Source organism: Odocoileus virginianus, chromosome 10, assembly GCF_023699985.2.
Source record: "Odocoileus virginianus isolate 20LAN1187 ecotype Illinois chromosome 10, Ovbor_1.2, whole genome shotgun sequence".
Lineage (NCBI taxonomy): Eukaryota > Metazoa > Chordata > Mammalia > Artiodactyla > Cervidae > Odocoileus > Odocoileus virginianus.
The window spans coordinates 12,561,660-12,586,369 of NC_069683.1; the positions used below are offsets into that span (position 1 = coordinate 12,561,660).

The following is a 24,710-nucleotide window of genomic DNA, read 5'->3' on the forward strand; positions in this document are numbered from 1 at the left end:
TGGAATGAAAGAAAATAGTGCAAACTATATCTGATGAGGGATTAGTATTAACATATAAGGAACTTGGACAACTCAATAGCAAAAAAAGAAGAAACAAATAATCTGATTAAAAAAATGGACAAAGATTGAATAGGCATTTCTCCAAAGACATACAAATGGCCAAAAGGTATATGAAAAGGTGCTCAATGTCACTAATCATAACAGAAATACAAAATTATGATATCACCTCACACCTAGTTAGAATGACTATTATCAAAAAGACAAGCGATAACAAGTGCTGGCCAAGATGTGGAAAAAGGGAACTCTGGTATATTGTTGATGGGAATGTAAACTGGTAGGGGCATTATGGAAAATAGTATGGAGGTTCCTCCATGAAAAACTCAGAAGGGAGCTACCAAACTATCCAGTTAATTCCACTGAGTATATATCAAAAGGAAATGAAATCAGTTTCTCAGAGTTCTGTCCTCCTGTGTTCATTGCAGCATTATTCACAATTGCCAAGATACAGAAACAACTATCTGCTGATCAATGAATGGATAAAGAAAGAAAATGTGATATATATATATATATATATCAAGTGGAACATTATTCAGCCTTAAAAAAAAGCAAATCCTGCCATTTCTGACAACATGGATAAACATGGAGGATGTTATGCTAAGCGAAGTCAGACACAGAAACATAAATACTGCATGACCTCGCTTATGTGCAATCTAAAAAAGTCCCTCACAAAGGCAGAGAATGTGGTTGCCAGAGGCTGAAAGGGGGTAGGGGAATGGTGAGATATTTGTCAAAGAACACAGAGTTTCAACTATTCATGAGATCTAATGTATAGCGTGGTGACTATAGTTAATAACTGTACTGTATATGTGAAATTTTCTAAGGGAATAGATCTTAAGTGTTCTCAGCATACACATACAAAACTATGTAAGATGATGGATGTTAATTAATTAGCTTGATTGTGGAAATCATTTCACAATATATACATGTATTAAAACATCATGTTGGGACTTCTCTGGTGGTCTAGTGGTTAGGACTCTGTGCTTCCACTGCAGGGGGCTCAGGTTCCATCCCAGGTCAGGAACTAAGAGCCCACATGACACAGCCAAAAATAATAAATGAAGTAAAAACAAAACCACAGTATGATGTACACTAAATATGCACAATTTTTATTTGTCAGTCAAGGATGTGGAGGAACTGAAGCCCTCCTACATTGCTGGTGGGAAAGTGAAATGGAGTAGTTGCTTTGGAACACAAGCAATTCTTCAAAAAATTAAACATACAATTACCATATGGCCCCAAAGATACATATACCCAAGAGATATATAGTCAAGAGAAATGAGTATGTATGCTGATATAAAAACTTGTATGCAGATATTCACAGGAGTATTATTCACAATAAAAGTTAAAAAAGCCTAAAAATCAATGACCCAAACATCCATCTCAAGAAGCTGTAAAACAAACAAGAAGCTAAAACCAAAGAGAGTAAGAGGAAAAAATAGAAATGAATGAAATAAATACACTGTGGAGAAAATCAACAAAGCCAAAAGTTGGTTCCATGAAAAGACTAATATAATTAAAATGATAAATCCCAGCTGAGAATGACCAAACAAAGGCAAAAGCACAAATAACAAATTTAGTGGATGGAAAGACATCTTAAGACATTTTAAAAAGTAATAAGAGGACATCATAAACAATCTTTTGCCAATAAAATTGAAAATTCAGAGGAGATAAACAAATTCCTAAAATAGTACAAACTTGCCAAACTGACAGAAGATGAAAAGGAAAAATCTGAATAATCTGATCTGTATTAAAGAAACCGAGTCACAACTAAAAATTTTCTTGCAAAGTAAATTCCAGATCTTAACGGCTTCAGTGGTGAATGTACTAAATATATATATATTTTTTAAGTTTATTTTCAAACGATCTCAAACTCATAGAAAAGTTGTAAGAACAGCACAAAGAACTGTTTTCTTCTGGAACCATTTGGTAATAAATTGCCAGCATGAAGTCCCATCACACTCAGATACTTTACTGTGTACTTCCTAAAATAATATTCTCTGACATAGCCCCAGAAAAAGCACCAAAACTGAGGGTATCTAAAGTAGTTCAGACTCATAGAAACAGAAAGTAAACCTGTGGCTGCCAAGGGCTGGAAGGAAGGGGAAATGGTGAGCTGTTACTCAGTGGGCACACAGTCTCAGTTTTACAAGATAAAAAAATTCTAGAACTCTGTTGCAAAAAATGGGAATACAGTGTTAACTGTGCACTTAAAAATGGTTGAGATGACACAAATTCAGGTTATGTGCTTTTACCACAGTTTTTAAAAGAAGCAGTATCACTTGCTAGAAATATAATTGTAAAGGTTAAAAAGTGGGGAATAAAAGAGAACATTTAAATAAAAAAATCAAATGTAACTAATAAACCAAAACAAATAAAAAACAATCAGTGTAGCTTTTTTAATAGCACAGATAAGGAAAATCATATGCTGACCTCAACAGACACAAAAGTATTTGAAAAAATTCAATTATCATTCATGATAACAGCTTCTGGCAAACTAAGAACAGAAGAGGAACTTACTTAATCTGATAAAAGGTATTAAAAACAAACAAGCTCCCAGGTGCATACCCCAGAGAACTGAAAACAGTTGTTCAAACAAAGACTTGTACCTAAAGGAACATTCATGGCGGCTGAATCAAAATAGCAAGGCAGAAACAATCCAAATGTTCAATGACAGATGAGTGGCAAAACAAACTTTGGTATAACTTATACAATGGAATATTATTCAGCCTCAAAAAGGAATAAAGTACTGAAACCTGCTACAACATGGATGAACCTTGGAAATATTATGCTAAGGAAAAGGAGCCAGACCCCCAAGGGCAAATATTGTATAATTCCACTTACATGCAGCACCTGGGATTGTGAAATTCAGAGACAAAAAACAGATCGGGGGGCTGGGGAAGAGGTAATAGTTATTATTTAATGGGTACAGAGTTTTATTTTGGGATAAAAAAGTCCTGGAGATGGATAGTGGTAATGATTGCACACTATAAATGTACTCGGCGACATTGAACTGTATGCTTTGAAATGGTTAAAATGGTAATTCTCATGTTATATATAGCTTATCACAATAAAAAGCAGCAGAAATTTTAATGGTAAAACATAAAAGCCTTCTATAATCAAGAACAAGATAAGAATGCCTGTTGGAGCAAACATTCAGCAAGTTACGAGAGGTCTCAGCCAATGGGATAAGGCAAATAAAAAAGAAGTGTAAAAATGGTAGAGGAAGAAATCAAACTCTCATGATTTACGGTGGACAAGACTGTATAGGAAAAAAGTTTAAAACCCTCAGAGAAACTATTAATATGAATTTCTACTTCCAACCATGATGGAGTGTCAGAAACCATATATATCCTTCTGCTTTAACAAAACTAAAAAAATGGAAAAATATATGAAAAGTTTTCACACACTGGCCAACAGGCAGCACAAGAGGGAAAAGAATGAGGCAGCCATGTGACTGCCCCAATTTAACGCTTGGAGAGCATATCCAGGCTGCAGCATAGGCAGGGAGGACCCAAACAGCCTAATAGTCTCAATGGGCTCAGGAGACATTTGGGAAAGCCAGCAGGGCAAGAATTTGTATGGCAAAATGCTGGAGAGGCTGATGTGCAGAGAGAGCATTATGGATATTTTCAGAGGGGTACCCTCAGGCCTTTGAGTAAATAATATTGTGTCAATGTGTATAAGGAAACTATATAAGGCTGGGGTGGGAGAAGGAAGACATGAGAAACTAACAGGAGGAGAAATCCTCAGAATGGTCTACATTCTCACCATCCAGAATGAAAAGATTCTTAACATACAGAACATCAAGCAGAGTCCTCAGAGGGGTACTGTCTCAGGGTGAGCCCAAAATCTAGACTATAGGCTGCTTTAGACCCAAGCTAACTGGAGTGGACTGAATAATGATAATGGATAGTTATCCAGTTACCCAAGATGTCTATGCTGTGACCCCTGGATCCTGTGAATATTTAAATGACAAAGGGAAAGAAAAATCACACGAAGAGGAACATAGGATGAAAGCAGACTTCACATAAGAAGTCATCTTTAAAGTACTAAAAGAAAAATAAAAAATCCTGTAAACCTACGATTCTATACCCAGCAAAAATACTTCTAAAAAAAGTACAAAACGAAAAAAAAAAAAAAAAAAAGTACAAAACGAAGACTTCCTTAGACAAACAAAAGGGAAAAAACATGCATCACCAACCAACCTACATTATAGGAAATGTTAAAGAAATCTCTTCAAGCAGAAGATCAAAAGGAAGTCTGAATCATACAAAGGAATTTAAAAAACTGGAAATAGCAAATATGTGGGTAAATATTAAAGTTTTTTTCTCATTTAAAAAACATCTTTAAAAGATACCTGCCCTGCAACCTAGCCATTCCACAACCAGGTATTTGCTCAGGAAAAATGAAAACATATATCCACACAAAGACTTTTACATGAAATCTTCATAGCAGCTGTACTGGTAACAGTCAAAAGCTGGAAAAAGTCTAAATGCCCTTCAATAGATGAATGGATAAATAAATTGGTATATCAATCACTGGAATACTACTAGAAACTACTGATACAGGCAAAAATATGGATGAACCTCAAATATTCATACTGCATGAAAGAAGCCAGGGAAAAGAAAAGAGTCTATATCATATAGTGCCATTTATATGCGGAGGATCTCCTGGAGGAGGGCATGGCAACCCACCCCAGTATTCTTGACTGGAGAATCCCATGGACAGAGAAACCTGGAGGGCCATAGTCCATGGAGGTCACAAAGAGTTGGACGCGACTGAAGCAACTTGGCATGCAAGCCATTTATATGTCCTGAAAATGCAAATTTATCAATAGGAATAGAAAGCAGATCAGTGGTTTTTAGGTGACAGGACAGAGAGTAGAAAGGGAAGGATTACCAAGGGGTGTAAGGAAATTTGGGGGGTGATGGATATGTTAATTGTGGTGATGGTTTCATGGTTGTATACATATTTATGTATGTCAAGACTCATCAAGTTGCACACTTTAAACATGCAATTTATCACACATCAGCTATATCTCAGTAAATATTTAACAAAAAACAAAAAGATAATTGACTGTGTAAAGCAAAAATCATGATGTATTGTAAGTTTTACAAAGTACAGAAGTAAAATGCAGGACAATGAGAGAAAGGAGAAAATGGAAGTCAGTACATAGTTGTAAGAATGTTACAATACATATAAAGTTGTATAATACTATTTGAATGTTCACTCTTACATTAAAAATGTAGATTGTGGGAAAGTCCCTGGTGGTCCAATGGTTAAGACTCCATGCTTTCACTGCTGAGGGCCCAGGTTCAATCCCTGGGTCAGGGAACTAACATCCTGCAAGTCTCATTGTCAAAAAAAAAAAAAAAAAAGATGTACATTGCAAACTCTAGAACAACTACTAAAAGAGAAGGGAAAGAAGAAAAGTGTAACTAATAATCCAATAATGAAGATAAAATGTAATCACAAAAATACTCAATTAAAAAGGCAAGAAAAAATAATGGAGCAAAACAATGACACAAATATAGAAGATAACAGATTTAAATCCAATCATATTTATAATTAATAGTATTAAATGTAAATGGACAAACGCTTCAATTAAATGGTAGAGACTGTCAGAATGGATTTTTCCTTTTTCACCATGCCATGCAGCTTGCAAGATCTATTCCCCAACCAGGGGCTTGAACCCCAGCCCTCAGCAGTGAAAGCATGGAGTCCTAACCACTGGTTCACCAGAGAATTATCAGGTTGCATTTTTTCTAAAAATGCTATATACAAGAAACATTTTATATACAAATACATGAATCCATTAAGAATAAAAGGATGAAAAAAGATATACAATGCAAGTATTAATCATAAAAAAAGCTGCATGGCTACATTAATATCAAAGAAACAAAATTTCAGAACAAGAAATATTACCAGGGATAAAAGGAGACATCTTACAATAACAGAGGTGTCAATTCATTAAAAGGACCTAATTCTAAATGTGTAAACACCTAATAACAGAGTTTCCAAATGTTTGAAGCAAAAACTAAAGGAAAATAGACAGAACCACAATTTTATAGCTGGAGATTCCAATATTCCTCTCTCAATAACTGGTAAAGAGATATAAAATCAGTAAGGATATAGAACATAAAAAAAAGGATACAAACACTACTAACCAATGTAACCTAATTGACATTTAGAGAGTATTTCACCCCAAAATGGCAGAGTATAAATCTTTTTTCAAATGCATATGGAACACTCCAAAGACAGTCAATATGCTAACTTATGAAAGGTCTGGAATCATGAAAATGTCCTTTGTTCCGTAATAGCATTGAACTAGAAATCAGTAACAGAGATATCACAACAATCCCCAAATAGTTAGAAATTAAACAGATACTTCAGAATAATCCATAGGTAAAAGAAGAAATCATAAAGAATTTGGAAAGTAACTTATACTGAATGGAAACAAAAATACAACAAAATCTGTAAGATTCAGTTACAGAAATAGAGGGAAATGTATAGCATTGAATGGTTGTGTTAGAAAACAATTAAAAAAAAAAAAAATCAAATCCAAGTTTCTATCTTAAGAAACCAGAAAAAGAAAAGCAAATGTTCCCCCAGGAAAGAAAACAATGGGGCAAAAAGAAAAAAAAATAAAGAAAACAGAAAAACAACAGAGGAAAATCAATGAAGTTAAAAGCTAGAAAATATCAACAAAACTGATGATCTTTTAGAAAGACTGATCGGGGTTAAAAAAAAAAAAGACAAATTAACAGTAACAATGAAATGAGTGAGAACATCACTACAGATTCTATGGATATTAAAAAGATACAAGGCTTTCCAGGTGGCACTAGTGGTAAAAAATTCATTTGCCAATGCAGGAGACGTAAGAGACTCAGGTTTGATCCTGGGTTGGGAAGATCTCCTGGAGAAGGAAATGGCAACCCACTCCTGTATTCCTGCCTGGAGAATCCCATGGACAGAGGAGTCTGGTGGGCTATGGTACATTGGGCTGCAAAGAGTCAGACACGACTGAGCATCTGAGCCCAAGGGAATACTATAAACAACTTTATGCCTCTAAATTCAACAACTTAGATAAAATAAACAAATTACTTGAAAGACAAACTACCATGCTCCTTCAAGAAGAAATAGATAACCTAAATTGCCTTATCCCTGTTAAACAACTGAAAATATAGTTAAAAACCTTCCAACAACAACAAAAAAACCTTCCAACAAAGAAAACTCTAGGCCCAGATGGCTTCACTAGTGAATGCTACGAAAAATTTAAGAGAAAAATAGTATTAACTCTGCACAAATTATTCCAGAAAATTCAAGTAGAGGGACCACTTCCCTGATACCAAAACCAAAGACATTACAAAAAAAGGAAATAAGATATTTTTAAGTGGGCATCATCTGGTACAAGATGACTAAACCAGAATATGATCTAATAAGTAAAATACAACAGATTCTAGGGTAGAACATTTATATAAAAATATAAATAAAAGAATAGGTGTGTATGATAGTGTCTACACACATATAAAGATGCCCTATATGGGGATTTCAGGTAATAATTACTTTATTCTTTATATATATATATTTTTTCTGTATTGCTTGACTTTCTTACAATGAGCACAGGTAATTTTTACAATGAGAAGAATCATTTTGAAAATTTAACTCATGTCCCTTTGCCAAGGGCCTGAAAGATACTAAGATCAGAACGAAGGTCAGATGACAAAAGAAAAGATAAAATGAGGCACTGCCGCTCCCTCCCTCAGTGGTCTCAAATCAACTTTCTGCTGTCGGTTTCTGGGAGTAAAAACAGACAGTTCTCCAGACCATCAAACCTTTCTTCTGCTACAACCTGTCTCCCTGTGAGTCACACAGTTTAAATGCACAAACCAATCTCCACAAGTGTGAGGAAGCTTCACTTAAACGCACATCGTAAGGAAGGGTGATAAAACCAAAAGCACCTTCACCCTAACACAAGTTCAAAGCAGTTATCATTCCTTTTTCAGTCAGGAAGCTCTTCCCCTAGGACACTCTGAGGCTATTTCTTAAATTTCTCTATTCTCACATCCTGGCTGCTTGGGGGCGGGGGGGCGGTGGTGAACAAAGCTCTTCCTGTCTGAGCTCTGGGTTCTGACTTCAACTTAAAGTTCCACTTCCTGGTGGTCATCTGTCTCACCAGCTGGACAGAAAGCCATTCTTCGGACTCCAGGCACTTATTTTCTTGAATAATCTCATAGCCTGAATCCTCATCTCACAAATCTGTCTAACCTGGCCTTTTCTGATGAGCTGCTCTCCAAAGCTTCCATTTAAAAGAACTCATCCTAGGTTTAGCTATGGCCTCTAAACCAGAGGTAGAAAAACAGAGAGCTAATGAAGAATCCAGTTCACATATGTGTTTTGTTTAGCTACAGAGCATGTTCAATTTCATTTGGTTCCCCAAATTAAAAATCAGGATATTTTAAATTAAAACCCTTGTGTCCTATTGGTAGGAATGTAAAATGGCACAGCCTCTATGGAAAACAATATGGTGGTTCCTCAGAAAATTAACAATAGAGTTACAATGTGATCCACTCTGGGTACAGAACCAAAAGAACTGAAAGCACGAACTCGAAGAGATATTTGTGCAACCCTGTTCATAGCAGCATTATTCACAAAAGCCAAAAGGTGGAAGCAACCCAAATGTCCATCAAGAGATGAATGGGTAAAAAAAAATGTGGTGTATACAATACATACAGAGGAATATTATTTAACTTTAAAAAGGAAGGAAATTCAGATACATGCTGCAACATGGATGCACCTTGAGGACATGATGCTAAGTGAAATAAGCCTGTCAAAAAAGGACAGGTACTGTCTGATTCCACTTGTATGAGACAGTCAGTCAAAATCAGAGACAAAGCAGAATGCGGTTGCCAGGGTCTGGAGGGAAGGAGGAATGGGGAGTGTGTGTTAATGTTTACAGAGTTTCAGTTCTGCAAGACAAAAAAGTTCTGGAGACTGGTTATGCAAGAACATAAATGTACTCAATGCCACTGAACTGGACACTTAAAAAATGGTTAAGATGGTAAACTTTATGTGTTTCACTACAATGTTTAAAAATCCGAACATTTCAGACTTCATTTGAAAAATTCAGATCTGATACCACAGGACCTCGATTCTCACCTGTCAACCATCTCCAATTTATCACTGACCAGCATCCTGCATCACTCCTACATCACTCTTTTATCTGTCTGGCTTCTTTAGGTATGTGAATCTGCAGCTCCTGCTCTAAAGCCAGAGTGCCACCTCTCGCAGTATAGCCCTCCAACCTCAGTGCCCTGCTGGGCAAGGTGAGAGTGTGCTCTCTGGCGGAGGAGCCAACACTCTCAACCCGAGTGACTGATGGCAAACACTAGCACAGTTAAGACCATCCCTAAACGGCTCTTTGCCAAACCTTGCCTCAAACACGCTCTGCCTTTCCTCCTTTTCTCTCCATGTACCTAAATATTGTTCTTCCTCACATCTCACTCATCCACGAAACCTTTCCTATCGACTCTAATTCCCAGAGATTCTTCCTTCTCTCATTTCTGTAGCATTTAGCATCTATATTGCTGTACAGTCAGTGATCTTATAGGTATGCATCTGACTTGCCCAGTTATCCCTCAAGGCCCTCATTCATTCAGCAAATACAAAGCAGCTACTATAAGTACTGGGGATATGGTGGTAAGTTAGAAAGACAAGGTCCCCGTGATCATGGAGTTTACTTTCCAGTGGGCAAAGACATACAAATAAGTAAAACATTTCAGATATTGATAAACATTGTGGGGGGAAAGTGATGGAGGATAATAATGAGGTAGAGAGTCATTAGTGATTAAGCACAGCGGTGAGTAATAAGCCTTGTTAAAGAAGTAATTTGAGCTGAGACCAGAATGATAAGAGGGAGCCAGCCATGAGAAAAACCGCGGGAAAGAGCACCCCAGTCAAAGGGAACAGCAAGTCCAAAGACCCAGTTTCAGGAACAGAAGTATCTAGTATGGCTAAAGCGTAGGCAATGAGGAAGACAACAGCACAAGATGAGGTAGAGGAGGTAAGAAGGGGCTTAGATCCTGTAAGTGACTTACAAGGATGATTAGTGTATCATACTTGCTAATATTTCAAGGGCAGGCATTCAATAGAGTACCATCACCATTGTTTGAAAATACCCACAGTTACTTTTGATCCCAATTATCTTGTTACTAGATGACTTTTCATCCCTTCAGCAAACATCTCTTCAGTACTATTGTCTGGCACAGGGTACTGCTCACCCCTTTAATGAAGGTAGGTTTGTCCTTTATGCCAAAGTTCCAGAGCAAGATATCTCCCCCTTTGGAGCCCACAGCCAGGGTGCTGGGGTGAGTTGGGTGCCATGCCAGGGATGTGGCCCTCCTGTCAAAAGGGGCAGCCTTTTGGAATATCCGGTAAGAAGCCAGAGAGTTCAAAAAGGACTGCTGGAGACCCTAATACAGAGAGAAAACAATTAAGTTGAATTAAAACACAAGGGTAAATTGCCTATCTCTGATTCCTCCATAGATGAGGCCTGGGGCCAAGTTCTCCCACTCAAGGAAAACCGACTGCCTGGCTCTGTGCATAAAAAGATTTGCAATACACATAATCTAACCGCAGAAATCAAGGGGTCAGAGTGCACTCCTGCTGGGACCCCTACAGCATAGGACTTCTACCTTGCCGAAAGCCCCGTAGGCCAGTCACCAAGGTGGGGGTGATCTGACCACTTGACAACCCAGTGAACCAACCCAGCATCTAATTTTGGAGCATCCAGTGGTTTAAAAAGGCATCATACAAATCCCTGAAATCTTCAGCCAGGAAACGCCTCACCTGCTGCAGTGATGGCCAGGCAGCTCTGCCCAGCTTATGCTGGTGGAGGGCCCTGACGATGCTGCTGCATAGCGGCGGGACCCGCAGGCTACTCAACCCCGCCCAAAGGCAGCCTGAGTCAAATCTTCTGCTAGAACCTGCCAAGCAGAACAGACACATATTTTCCGCTCCAATCTCACGCAGGAAAGATTTTTCTGCCGAATATGCCAGAAAGAAAGCCCTATTGCTTCTTTTGGCAGAGACAATCTCTCCTATCACCTCCTAAGATCTTTTCACGTTCTGCTCAGTCCCACCCAGCACAACAAATAGTGAGCAGGGATTCAACCTCTTCCAAAAAACATTCCCCAAAACAGTAATTCTGAAGTGAAACTGTGATCTTGCAGGGTTCCTGAGAACTGAGCCCAAGAAACACACAAGAACTGCAGAACTCTTCTCAGTTTTGAGTGGAAAACTTGTGATAGGGTTGAGTGACAATTTAAAAGTCATATATAAAGCATAATAAAAAGATTTTAAGACAACACAGTGGAAGTGACTAAGACAGTTTTTTTAAAATCCTGTATTACAATAATGTAGACGTGACCAGTTGTGGGCCCCAAGTCCAATCTGTTCTCCTGAAAACCAGCAGGATCCACAGGATCTGGCATGGCGCTAAATTCACTAGGCTACTTTTGGGGAGGCAGATCCACCTAGAATAGGAATAAAGCAACTCCGGATTACTAACCTGTATTTGAGGACCTGATCTCTATAAATCCTGCCTCTGGACAACCCATTCTTTCTTCTCATGAACAAAAAAAAAAAACACTTCATCGACAACCCGTCTTTGAGTTCCCTACATTCCTTACAGACCCAGGTTTTAGCCCCAAGAAACCCCTAAGAGTGAGTTTTCAAAGGAAGGAAGGAAGAAAATTGAGGGTTCCCGCAGTTAGACCAAAGACAGATAGCTAACAATCATGACTATCGAAATTAAGCACACACAGCACCACGCAAGGTAGGATTATCTTATGCAGGTCTCTGTGTAAAAATTCCGATAGAAATAAGGAATTGGAAAAGTCGGTTGTGTCTGTTGTAAGGGAGGTCACCTGCCTCATCCCGTCACCTGGGGGACGATAAGCCCAAGCTCTGAGGGTGTCAAAGGACCTGCAGACAAAACGCATAGCCTGAGGCGCCCACAAGCTGGGCAAGCCTCAGAACCTCTGCGCACCCATCCCCCACTCCAGCCTTCTGCGGAGAACCCCAAACTGCGGAATTAATTAAAGCAGCAGGCACAGGCAGTACCGGGGCCCTTCACACAGAGCTTCTTGGCCTCGGGCTCCGGCTCCCGTGGGCTTCTGTTCCTCTTGCTCTTGGGGCGCACGACCACCTCAGGGGTCTTCTGGGTTTCTGGGCGTTTCCTGGGAGCCATGGCGTCCTCCGTGCGAAGGGGTACTATGCCCTATGCCGAGGAAGAATTAAGAAGCCTCTGGGGAGAACAAGGCGGGGACGAGGAAAACCGCTCAGCCACAGGTAGGCCAACTAAGCCAACTTCCCGCCAAACAGGCTCACCGAGAAGGCGGGGGCACGCGCGGACGGATGGGAAGTGTGTGAGGGGAGGGCCTCACCGCTCCCCAGAGAAAAGGGATACCGCCTACAAGTTGGCTCGGAGCTAGTCCAAGTCAGCTGACCTGCCAGGAATAAAGATGGCCGCAGCGCTGGGCCTCCCGACTTGAAGCTTCTTCAGACGCCACGCTGCCAGGCCTCTGGGCTCCCCCACCCCCGAGACTGGATGCCAATCAAAACTTCGGCTCCGCCTCTCTACCTCTAATTGGTGACCACGCCCTCTCGGGCTTTGTGATTGGCTGATCACTACAGTTGGCGTGAGGCGGCTTCGTAGAAAGTAACCACATCCTGGCGGGGGAAATTAAGTTGTGACTGTCGGCTGGCTCTGTGGTTGATGTCAATCAGTTGTTATTTCTCCAGCTCCGCCGAAACTCAGCTTCTCTATGGAGAACAGTTGAAGCTCTCGGCTTTTAACTAAGGTTTCCCTAAGCCTGCTTAGCGTGCTCCTCAGGAGTAACCTAGGGCAGTGATGATGGACCGGAGAGAGTTGCAGCTAAGCTAAGGGACTGGGCTGAGAGGTCTTGTGCCCCCGACTTTAGCCAAGGGCCATTGGAGTGAGCTTCGTCGGTGTCCCACCCGGCCAGATAGGAGACAGTTTGGATACATCCCACTTTCTGCCTCAAGCCAGGCAGAACTGCTTGTCGGGAACTTCTGGTTCTTTGGTTCCACCGGCTAAGTCCCAAGCCAGGTGCTTTGGGAGACTGAGCAGAGACAAAAATATGTCAGTGGCAGATGGTGCATTAAAGGAGCTTTCAGACAGGTAGAGTGCCACAAACAACTCTTGGAAAGAAAGGAATGCTTCAAGAGAAAAATTGGAAAACGCTTTCTTGATGGGAAGATCAACTCAGGGTGTTAGAAATGGCCAACAACGGAAAAGCGCAAGCTGATGGCCTCTCCCCTGCAGCTGTTTTCAGAGCTGTGTTACTGAAGCTAGATGCGCCCTCTCCTTTACTCAGACCAGTCCTTAGTTTCACCTCAGTGGGCATTCATTTCTGAGGGATCCTGCAGAATGAGAAATGGCCCTACCCCTATACAGCCAGTTTACAACCTACAAAGAAGAAGAATATATGTGAAACAAGTCAAGATAGAACACAGGGGACTTCCCTGGTGATCCTTTGGCTAAGAGGCCACGCTCCCAATGCAGGGGGCCTGGGTTCCATCCCTGGTGGGGGAATTAGATCCCACATGTCAGAAGTAAATTGTTCTGTGAGCAACTAGAAGATCTCTCATGCCCCAACTAAGATTCAGCCCAGTCAAATAATAGATTAAAAAAAAGAGAGAACATAGGTGAGTACTAAATTGTGGTATGCCATCCAAGACTTTTAGATGCATTCAGAAAAGATAATCTAATGGAGAAAGAAGTATTTAGGAAAGCCTCATCGGAAAGATGGGGTTTTGTGTTGTCTGGGGGAGGGAGAATAGCATCCTAGGAGAAGAGGCAGATTGATAAGAGTTAGGCATGGGTGTGGGTTGTGAGAAAGAGAAAAACAGCTCTTTGAGCTTCTCTGGTGGCTCAGTGGTAAAGAATCCGCCTGCCAGTGCAGGAGACACAGGTTCTATCCCTGATCAGGGAAGATCCCGCGTGCTGCAGCTACTGAAGCCTGAGTGCGCTAGAGCCCGTGCAACAAGAGAAGCCACCTCAATGAGAAGCCTGCACACTGCAAGAAAGAGTAGTCCTTGCTCATCACAGGTAGAGAAAAGCCTGTACAGCAATGAAGACTCAGCACAGCCAGAGATAAGTAAAATTATTAAAAAAAAAAAAAAAAAGCAGCTGCTGGCATCTGGAAGCCAAACTAGTACTATTATCTAGGCTTTAGTCATCTGTTGAAATAATTTGGAAAAATATCAGCACAGACAGACAAGGCCATTCTATAATTATGGTGTGTGTGTGCATGTGGACACACGCTCAATTGTGTCCAACTCTTTGTGACCCCATGGACTGTAGCCCACCAGACTCTTCTGTCCATGGACTTTTCTAGACAAGAATACTGGAGTGGGTTATTTCCTTCTTCAGGAGATCTTCCTGACCCAGGGATTGAACTCACGTTTCTTGTGTCTCTGCATTGTGGAAAAGCCAAAGAATCCACCGGCTAATGCAGGAGACACAGGTTGGATCCCTGGTCCTGGAAGATCCCACATACCTCAAAGCGACTAAGCCTCTGCGCCACAACTACTCAGCCTGTGTAATCCTGATAGATCAACACAAAAAGATAATCACTGATGTCTGAATACAGACAGACGTATGAACACTGTCCAAACCACAGAAACGACCCAAACATTCCCCTATTATTTTGGCTAATATGAATGACTGCAGATTCTTTGCTACTCACAGCTTTAGCTTTGCTTCATTCTTATTGATATGCAATCATAGAACCATTCCTGTGTCCTGACAGCCTCCAATCCAGAGCAAAGGCCCACTTCTCTGAGCCCTTATCCAAACCATCTGGTTGAACAGAGCAGCATGAAGCATCTAAGTTCCCCAACCAGGGATTGAACCTGGGCCCTTGGCAATGAGAACACGGAGTCCTAACCATCGGACAACCAGGGAATTTCCTCCTGTTTCTATCTAACACCTTCTTTCAGAGATGTCCCGCCCTTCCCCACGGTATGCATCCCCTGTTGCAATGGCAGTAGACCCAGAGTTCAACTCCAAGCATGTCCCTAATGGTATTTGGCTTGGGGGCATGAACATTCATGAGCAGGATAGGAGGCAGCTTGCAGAGGAGAAAACTGATCATGTTAAAGATCTGTGCAGGGACTTCCCCGGTGGTCCAGTGGCTAAGAGTCCGTGCTCCTGACGCAGGGGGCCCAGGTTCAATCCCTGGTCAAGAAATAAGAGTTTGCGTGCCACAATGAAGATCCCAAGTGCCCCAACTAGGACCTGGCACAGCCAAGTAAATATAAAAAATAAGTCAACAAAGGATTGTGGAAAGTGAGAGAGGTCAGATAAAGGGGGAGGTGGTATGGTAAGCCGAAGAATTCATTCTACTGACATTTATCAAAACCCACACTGTTCCTGGCATTATTCCAGTCAAAAAGAATGCTGAAGTGAAAAAAATGCTTTATTCCCCCATGGAGTATGACTTTTAATCAACAAGTAAACATACAACTACAGTATTGTGTGATAAGCTGGGTGAGAGAGGAAGCACTGGATTCATGTGGGGTAGGGGGCACAGAAAAAGGGCTCTTGAACTCATTTCAGAGTGGAGTACATAAGGGACAGTGTTGGGACTTACCTGGCAGCATTCCGGTGGTTAAGACTCAATTCCCCCAGTGTAGGGGGCGTGGGTTCGATCCCCCGTTGGGGAATAAGATCGCACATGCTTTGTGGGCGTGGCCAGAAAGTGTTCACTAATTGAACAAACAGAGTCAAGGAAATCTTCCCAGAGAAGGTGACACTTAAGGTAAATCTTGAGAGGAAACAGAGGGAGGGGAGATGGGGAGAACCTTCCAGGCAGAAGGAGTAGGAAACAGAAAGGCAGGGAGGTAACTGTTAGCCATAATGGATTCACCAGCAAAGGAAATGTCCTGCTTAATACCAGATTTTCCTACAATCTTTGTTTAGGACTGAGGAGTCTTCCATGGTGGATATAAAACAACAACAACAAACAAACCTCATGTGAGCGGTGAAAACCTACCTTGCACATACCAGTGAAGCACCTTGCCTCAGGTCGTGTGTGATGGGCCATTCTTACCCTGAGTTTTGTTGTTTCACGAGGGACTTGATCCATTCCCATCTGATGAACCATTGGGTGCACAGTGGACAAACTATTTAATACATATTTTTGATGCAGCTAATCTCATAATGGGGTGAATGGTACAGCATTGCTCTGGTTTCATGCCATGGAGAGGTTGTGCCGTGAAACCCCATTTACAGATGTTTGGGTTCTATCTGTGACACTACTTTTGACGTAAGGCATCACAAGGCAATTCATTCAAAAGCTGCTGGTGGTAGCAAATCAAGGCCTCGTGTTCACACTGGAAGCCTGGCAGACCGTGAGCGTGGCCCTAAATAATGCCAGTTTCTTTGATCTGCAAAACAATGTGTGGCTTAGGTGTTTTCTGGAACAAATAATATAGCACGGTGGAGAGAGCACTGTGCTGAGATTGTGTGTGTGGTCTTGGAGCTGTCATTTCGCTTCTCTGTGCCTTAGTGGCCTCATGATCTAATGAAAGGGAAAGAGGAGGTGGGTCTCTTAGATCCTTTTTGATTTTAAAATCTGTGATCCTGTGACTGACTTGCTGTTAAAGCCGCGGAAACCAGGGACTGCTTTCAACTCTGGTCTCCCTGTGGGAAGTTTCCATCGAGTCGGGGTTATTGTCCTATTGCAGGCTGATACATGACTCCGATTCTGATCAAGCTGTCTGTGGATCCAAACACTCCGCTGAGTCTGCAAAACCATCCATAATCCACACGGATGGCGTGTGCAGGCTTCCCACACACATTTACTGCGTCCAGTGGTTTGCAAATAACAGCCTCAAGGATTTGGCAGCATTTGCAGGAAACTGAAGTTTAAATTCCTCCTAAAGGACTGGAGACAGACTGAATACAGCATCCAGGGTCCTCATTACTTGGCATCTCCAATACATGTTTAACTGCCCAAATATGAATAGATTTGTAATAATGTGAAGTGAAGGCATGACTCCCACTTTCTGGGAACAGCATAAGTTTTCAAAAATATAATAATTTGGGGTAGCTTTGGGAGTGTCAGACAGCTGTGTAAATACCCCCAAACCCTACTTTCTTTCTCTGCTGTGGGGGATGAAGCACCATCCACACACTAAATCAATATCCTGTCATGAAATACCATTGGTACAGGATGCCAGAAAACTTCCCTAGGCAGCCAGAGCTGCAGGGCATTCGCCAGAGTGCTAAAATAATATATGAAAGTGCTTCGCAAACTGTAAAGTGCTCTACAAATAGAAGTTGTTATATAATCTCCTGGCAGCATGTTTTTCACTTTGAGGTTTGAAAAAGGTGGTGGAGAGGCTGTTCTTCAGAATTCTCACCAGTCACTGAGCCATCATGGGAAGAGCGGGGAGCAGAGAATGAGGAACCAGGCGTCTGAGTTCAGGCCATGCCTTCTACTCCCTCTCCTCAAGCCAAAGGTCTCTTCCAGGGACTGCAAAAGTCCCAAGTGGCAGAAATAAAAAGCGTTCTCTTTGTGTTACAGCCAAGCCAGTTCTCCCTGAGCGGATGAGTCACCCGCTGGTGGGACCGGGAGAACTACATTTACATCTCTGTACATTTCCCTCTCCCCCCTCCCCTCCCCACTACCCGCCTTTGGCTCCTGTCCCTAGGAGCCAAGGTCCTGTTATTAGGACGTTTGTAACTCCGGCAGCATGTGACAAAAACTTGCCCGAGGAACCTCAGTTAACATTCTCCTTGTAAAGGACGGTGATAAGCTGCCAGGATAGCTGTAGTTCTTATAGGTGAAGCGGATAGCCTGGGGGAGGGGGCGTTCTTAGTAAGGATTTACACACATCCTCCCCCACACTCCACACTCTTCCTGGGCATCATCGCTGGCACCTTTACTGTGACTCCTCTTTATGCTTGACTTGCCCAGCGTTAGAAAGCCCCAGAATCTGAGCCTTTTGTCATAGCAATAGGCAATCTGGAAGAGCATGCCCCATTCGCGTTGACAGCGTTTAGGCTGCTGATCCATTCCTCAAAGAGGCGGATAGATTTATGAAACTGGATGAAGAAAGTCTCTGAAAAGGCAGACTGCTTTTTAAGCTCAAGACGCATTTTACTAAATGTCCAAGGCTGACAGCTGTGGGTTCCTCCAGCCTTGTGTGGAGGGTTGAATGATGGCCCTTGAAAAGATATACCCATATCCTAATCTCCAGAATAGATGGGCAAATAGATGGGAAACAATGGAAACAGTGAGAGACTTTATTTTCTTGGGCTCTAAAATCACTGCAGATGGTGACTGCAGCCATGAAATTAAAAGACACTTGCTGCTTGGAAGAAAAGCTATGACCAACTTATTAAGAAGCAGAGACATTACCTTGCCAGCAAAGGTCCGTCTAGTCAAAGTTATGGTTTTTCCAGTAGTCATGTATGAATGTGAGAGTTGAACTATAAAGAAAGATGAACACCAAAGAATTGATGCTTTTGAATTGTGGTGTGGGAGAAGACTCTTGAGAGTCCCTTGGACTGCAAGGAGATCCAACCAGTCCATCCTAAAGGAAGTCAGTCCTGAATATTCATTGGAAGGACTGATGCTGAAGCTTCCAAAGAAAGGCAATGCCAAAGAATGCTCAAACTACCGCACAATTGCACTCATCTCACACGCTAGTAAAGTAATGCTCAAAATTCGCCAAGCCAGGCTTCAATAGTATGTGAACTGTGAACTTCCAGATGTTCAAGCTGGTTTTAGAAAAGGTAGAGGAACCAGAGATCAAATTGCCAATATCCATTGGATTATCGAAAAAGCAAGAGAGTTCCAAAAAAAAATCTATATCTGCTTTATGACTATGCCAAAGCCTTTGACTGTGTGGATCACCACAAACTGTGGAAAACTCTGAAAGAGATGGGAATACCAGACCACCTGACCTGCCTTTTGAGAAATCTGTATGCAGGTCAGGAAGCAACAGTTAGAACTGGACATGGAACAACAGACTGGTTCCAAATAGGGAAAGCAGTATGTCAAGGCTGTATGTTGTCACCCTGCTTATTTAATTTATATGCAGAATACATCATGAGAAACAGTGGGCAGGATGAAGCACAATCTGGAATCAAGATTGCCAGGAGAAATACCAATAACCTCAGATATGCAGATAACACCACCCATATGGCAGAAGGCGAAGAAGAACTAACAAGCCTCTTGATGAAAGTGAAAGAGGAGAGTGAAAAAGTTGGCTCAATATTCAGAAAACTAAGATCATGACATCTGTTCCTATCACTTCATGGCAAATAGATGGGGAAACAGTGGAAACAGTGACAGACGTTATTTTGGGGGGGCTCCAAAATCACTGCAGATGGTGACTGCAGCTATGAAATTGAAAGATGCTTACTCCTTGGAAGAAAAGTTATGACTAACCTAGACACTATTTTAAAAAGGAAACACATTACTTTGCCAACAAAGGTCTGTCTAGTCAAGGCTAAGGTTTTTCCAGTAGTCATGTATGGATGTGAGAGTTGGACTATAAAGAAAGCTAAGTGCTAAAGAATTGATGCTTTTGAACTGTGGTGTTGGAGAAGACTCTTTAGAGTCCCTTGAACTGCAAGGAGATCCAACCAGTCCATCCTAAAGGAAATCAGTCCTAAATATTCAGCTACCTGATGTGAAGAACTGACTCATTTGAAAAGACCCTGATGCTGGGAAAGATTGAAGGCAGGAGAAGAAGAGGACAACAGAGGATGAGATGGTTGGATGGCATCACCAACTTGATGGATGTGAATTTGAGTAAGCTCTGGGAGTTGGTGATGGACAGGGAAGCCTGGTGTGCTGCAGTCCATGGAGTCAGGCACAACTGAGTGACTGAACTGAACTGAACTGAATCTGCAGAACCTGTGAATGATATCTTATTGAGAAAGAGTGTCTTTGCAGATGTAATTAAGGATTTTAAAATAAGGAGATCATCTTGAATTATCCGATTAGACTGTAATCTAGTGGCAAGTGTCCTTATAGGAGTGAGGCAGAGGGAGATAAGACACATAGACAGAAACATAGAGAGGATGTGAAGAGCTAGGCAGAGACTGGAGTGATATGGCAGTCGCCCAGAGGACACCAGATATCCCCCCAGGTTGCCAGCAGCTACTGGCAGCCAGCAGAAGGACAAGGAAAGCTTCTTCCCCAGAGCCTGGAGAGGGAGGTGTGGCCCTACCGCTTTGGTTTTGGACTTTCGGCCTCCAGAACTGTAACAGAAGACATTTCTGCTGTTTTAAGTCACCGGTTTGTTGCTTGGCAGCCCTCGGAAGCTAATATATCCAATCTCTGCCATGGATGCTCGGTATCACCAAGAGGGAAAAGTTGTTCCCTGGTGTTGGTGAGGCCTCAGGTTCCCACGTCCTAGCTGTGTCCTAAAGCAGATCCCGCACCTCTCAAAGTCTCTTCCCTCCATTGTTAATTGGGAAAAATCAATCCAACTGGACAGGGTTGTTACGAGGCTGGGGTGACCAGGCACTCAGCAGAACGCCTGCAGCTCACAGACACTCTGTGAGCGCCCCTTCCACCCCCTCGGTCCGGGCTTGCCTTGCGTACAGAGGGCTCCCTTTCTGCAGTTTCTGTACCTCCTCCCAGGTCTCGGGCTCATCAGAAAGGGTCAGGATAGTGCCTGTGTGCCAATAAAACTTTATTGACAATTTTAATTTCAATAAATAATTGAAATTACTGACACTGACATTTGAATTCCTTCTAACCTTCATGTAACACAGAGAGTATTCTTCTTTTGATTCTTTTCAACCGTTTAATTAAGTAAAAATTGTTCTTAGGGATTTCCTTCGTGGCCCAGGGGTTAAGAATCCGCCTTGCATGGCTGAGTCTCTTTGCTCTTCACCTGAGACTACCACAACATTGTTAATTGGCTATACCCCAATACAGAATGGTTTCGGTGTTTAAAAAATTAAGAAAAAAATCAATTGGCCATTAAAAAAAAAAAGAATCTGCCTTGCAATGCAGGAGGTGCAGTTTCAGTCCCTGGTCGGGAGCCCACATGCCGCCAGACAACTAGGCCCTTATTCCGAAACTCCTGAGTCCACAAGCCGAAAGGAAAGATCCTGTGTGACGCAACTAAGGCCTGACACAGCCAAATAAATACATAATAATAATCTTTTTAAAAATAATAATCTTTAAAAGATTTATAGCTTTGAAAACAAACAAAAAATAAAATAAAAATCTTCTTACCTTGTGGGCCATCCAGGCTACAGTTTGCTGATCCCCTGCTCTAATCTATTCTTCACACAACATCCAGAAAGATCTTTAGGGTCTCTCTTCTGTTTAAATTCTGCACTCAGAATAAAACAAAGCCTGCAGTGTCTGAGAGCTGCCTGCCCCTCTTACCTCACCCTGGCCCTCTTGCCCTCTCATTCACCACTCTGCCCTTCTTTCCCAGGTCAAGATCCCATCAGAGGGACTTTGCACACATCAGTTCTTCTGCCCGGAATGCCATCTTCTAGGTTCCCTCTTTACCTAGCTAACTTTCATTTGTCTTTTGGGCCTCTGGGGGTCCAGAAGCTTAAACTTCCTGAGAGAAGTTTCCTCTAACCCTCTGACCCATTGAAATTATGCTCCCCCTGTTATTCTTCTTTCATAGCACTGTATCCTTTGTATTCCCCTTTATTTATTTATCTTTTTTGCCATATGTTTTCAACAGCCTTTATTTTTTTTTCCATTTATTTTTATTAGTTGGAGGCTAATTACTTTACAATATTGTAGTGGTTTTTGCCATACATTGACCTGAATCAGCCACGGATTTACATGTGTTCCCCATCCCCATCCCCCCTCCCGCCTCCCTCTCCATCCCATCCCTCTGAGTCTTCCCAGTGCACCAGCCCTGAGCACTTGTCTCATGCATCCAACCTGGGCTGGTGATCTGTTTCACCCTTTATTCCCCTTTAAAACACATATCACAATTTGTAATTGTGTATGCAGGCTTTTGACTTTAGTGGGAAACTCCATGAAGCTTCCCTGGTGCCTTAGATGGTAAAGAATCCACCTGTAATGCAGGAGACTCAGGTTCGATCCCTGGGTCAGAAAGATCCCGTGGAGAAGGGAATGACAACCCATTCCAGTATTCTCGCCTGGAGAATCCCACAGACAGAGGAGCCTGGCAGGTTTCAGTCCATGGGGTTGCAAAGAGTCCATGGGGTCGCTTTATCCTATCCTATCATATCCACAGAATCAGGAAACATATCTGCTTTGTTTGCACTGGACCAGGCATCCAGCATGGTGTCTGGCATAGCAGGTGTTCTCTGAAAGTCAGCTGAATGAATGGTTCCCCCACTAGAATTCCTCTTTTACCAAAAAGGAGGTCCCCAGTGGACTTTGGGGAAGGGTCCCAATGAACCAGGGCAGGCTTCCTGAGCAGAACCCTGCCTGCAGAGCTGCAAAGTGGACTGTGCAACAGTACCTTCGGAAGACTCTGCCCCAGGCAAATTCCTGACCCCAGAGAGGCTTTCTCTATAGTCCCTGCTCTGAAATCTGCTACACATTTTTCACTCTAATGCCATCCATCTGCTGTTCTTCCTGTGTTTCAGCCCAGAAACAGCCACCCCCCGCCAACCCAACTGAGGTTAACCCTTCTCAATACCTGGGACCAGTTTTTCCACCTGGGGTTGCCTGAAATCTTAAAAACATAGATGTTGAACCAGAATACTCTACTTAGCTGCCCATCTGGAATGCTGGGGCAATGTCCAGAGGCCACGGAGACAAACAGCAGCCTTCAGAGGAGATCAGTCCTGCCTGCAGCCCTCTGCCCACTCCAATCTACACTCTGACGGGCTGCCAGAGTTATCTTTTTAAAGGACAAATCTGATCTAGTCACTTCCTTTCAAACAGTGAGATTGTCTATGAGAAGTATGAAAGGAGCAGCACCGTTTTAGACAATAACACCCATCACCATCTCCTAAAACAAAACTGTTTAGTTATACAATTTATGTTTAAGTACATACTCATCATTAATTTTCAAAGATTACAAAGATCTCCTTCACCAGTTCTCTCTGGAGTGTGCATGCATGCTCAGTCGTGTCCAACTTTTTGCAACACTAGGGACTGTAGCCCGCCCGGCTCCTCTGTCCATGGAATTTTCCAGGCCGGAATACTGAAGTGGGTTGCGATTTCCTCCTCCAGGGGATCTTCTCCACACAGGGATCAGACTGGCATCTCCTGTGTCTCCTGCATTGACAGGCAGATTCTTTACCATTGAGCCATCTGGGAAGCCTCTCTCTAGAGAGAATCACCAAAATCAGTTTGGTGCATATTTTCTGAAGATTTTGAGTGTTCTGCACTTTGCTTTTTTGTCATGGATGTCATGACATCCATGGATGTCATGGATCCAAGACATCTTGAATGTCTTCATATAAGAGCACATCTTTATCTCCCCTATTCTTTAGTTATTGCAGAGTAATCCAAAAGCATGAATGGACTTTAGGTTATTCAACCAATGGCCTCTTTTTTTTTTTCTTCATTAAAAAAATTTTTTTTGACCACACCATGTGGCATGCAGGATCTCATTGCCCCGATCAGGGATTGAACCCATGGCCCCTGCAGTAGAAAGGCAGCGTCCCAACCAACCACTGGACCCCCAGGGATGTCACCCAACCACTATCACTTGTTTCTAGTTTTTCCCTTACTGCAAACAATACTATATGCAAACATCCTTGGACCTTTTCCTAGTCTTGTACACGTTTGTCTGGGGTAGATACCAAAAAGTGGAATTGCTGGGTTACCACGTCATATGCTACCACCTCTGGTGCTTGGCACACCCTGATGCTCCTGCCTAGAATGCCTCTCCACATGACTAATTCTTGCTCATCAAGACCAGTCAAGTGTTGTCGCCCAGTGAAAGGTGGTCTTTTCTGCTTCTGTTTCCCCGTAGTATTTCCTGCTCATATTGTATCATTAACGTACACCTCGGACTCTGCCTTTTTTATTTTTGTATTCCCAACACCCAGCCTAGGGCTTAGCATAAAGCAAAAATGCAAATGTTTTCTTGATTGGCTGAGTGAATAAATAAATAAACAAACAAAGGAACTGTGCTTAGAACATTCCAGAAAGTCTAGGTGAGTGAGTCTGTGAGTGTTGTGAACTTGGGCTGAGGACCAGCCTGCCGCCTGGTGCCGGGAGCCAAGCTGCCTCTCTGGGTTTCTGTCTATCCGGTCCTCCTGACCTCGGGCATCCCATCTTGAGCTCTGTTCAAGTTGGGAACACACTGATGGAGCCCCGTGAGTGCTTAGGGGCTCTGGCTGTGGAGCACAGAAATCTGGACCCTGGGGCAGCACTAGGAGGCCTTTGGCTTTCCAAGGTCAGCTCTGTCTCCTCTGACCCTTGAAGCAGCTCCCTATGCTCTGGGTTTTGGTGTATTTTTTTCTCCCTACAGTACCTTAGGGGCAATTAAGATCAGCTGCAGCATTTCTCCAGATTTGAACCCGAGGGATGCCAGATGTTTCCCACTCCGCATTCCCTTCTCTTTGTGGTCTGACAAACAGCCCTGTTTTTTCTGAGTTTCTAGAGAGACTTCCCTAGATCCCAGAGTCTGGC

At 42.4% G+C, this 24,710-nt stretch overlaps 1 protein-coding gene across 7 annotated transcripts in view; it reads right to left on the reverse strand.

The window, feature by feature from the left end:
• DDB2 (damage specific DNA binding protein 2) overlaps window positions 1–24,710 on the reverse strand; it is a 35,408-nt gene that overhangs the window by 7,565 nt on the left and 3,133 nt on the right. Inside the window, exons 1-3 of one of the 7 annotated variants that reach the window (XM_070473064.1) lie at window positions 12,184–12,574; window positions 10,909–11,045; window positions 10,341–10,532 (exon numbers count right to left, since the gene is read on the reverse strand). The exons of 1 other annotated variant lie outside the window; for it this stretch is intronic. In XM_070473064.1, coding sequence (XP_070329165.1) covers window positions 10,341–10,532; window positions 10,909–11,045; window positions 12,184–12,310 — 456 coding nt within the window. In that variant the 5' untranslated portion in view covers window positions 12,311–12,574. Of the gene's footprint in view, window positions 1–10,340; window positions 10,533–10,908; window positions 11,595–12,183; window positions 12,575–24,710 lie in introns of those variants that run through there. 5 more of the 7 variants (XM_020871268.2, XM_070473066.1, XM_020871303.2 and 2 more) reach the window with 5 other exon arrangements.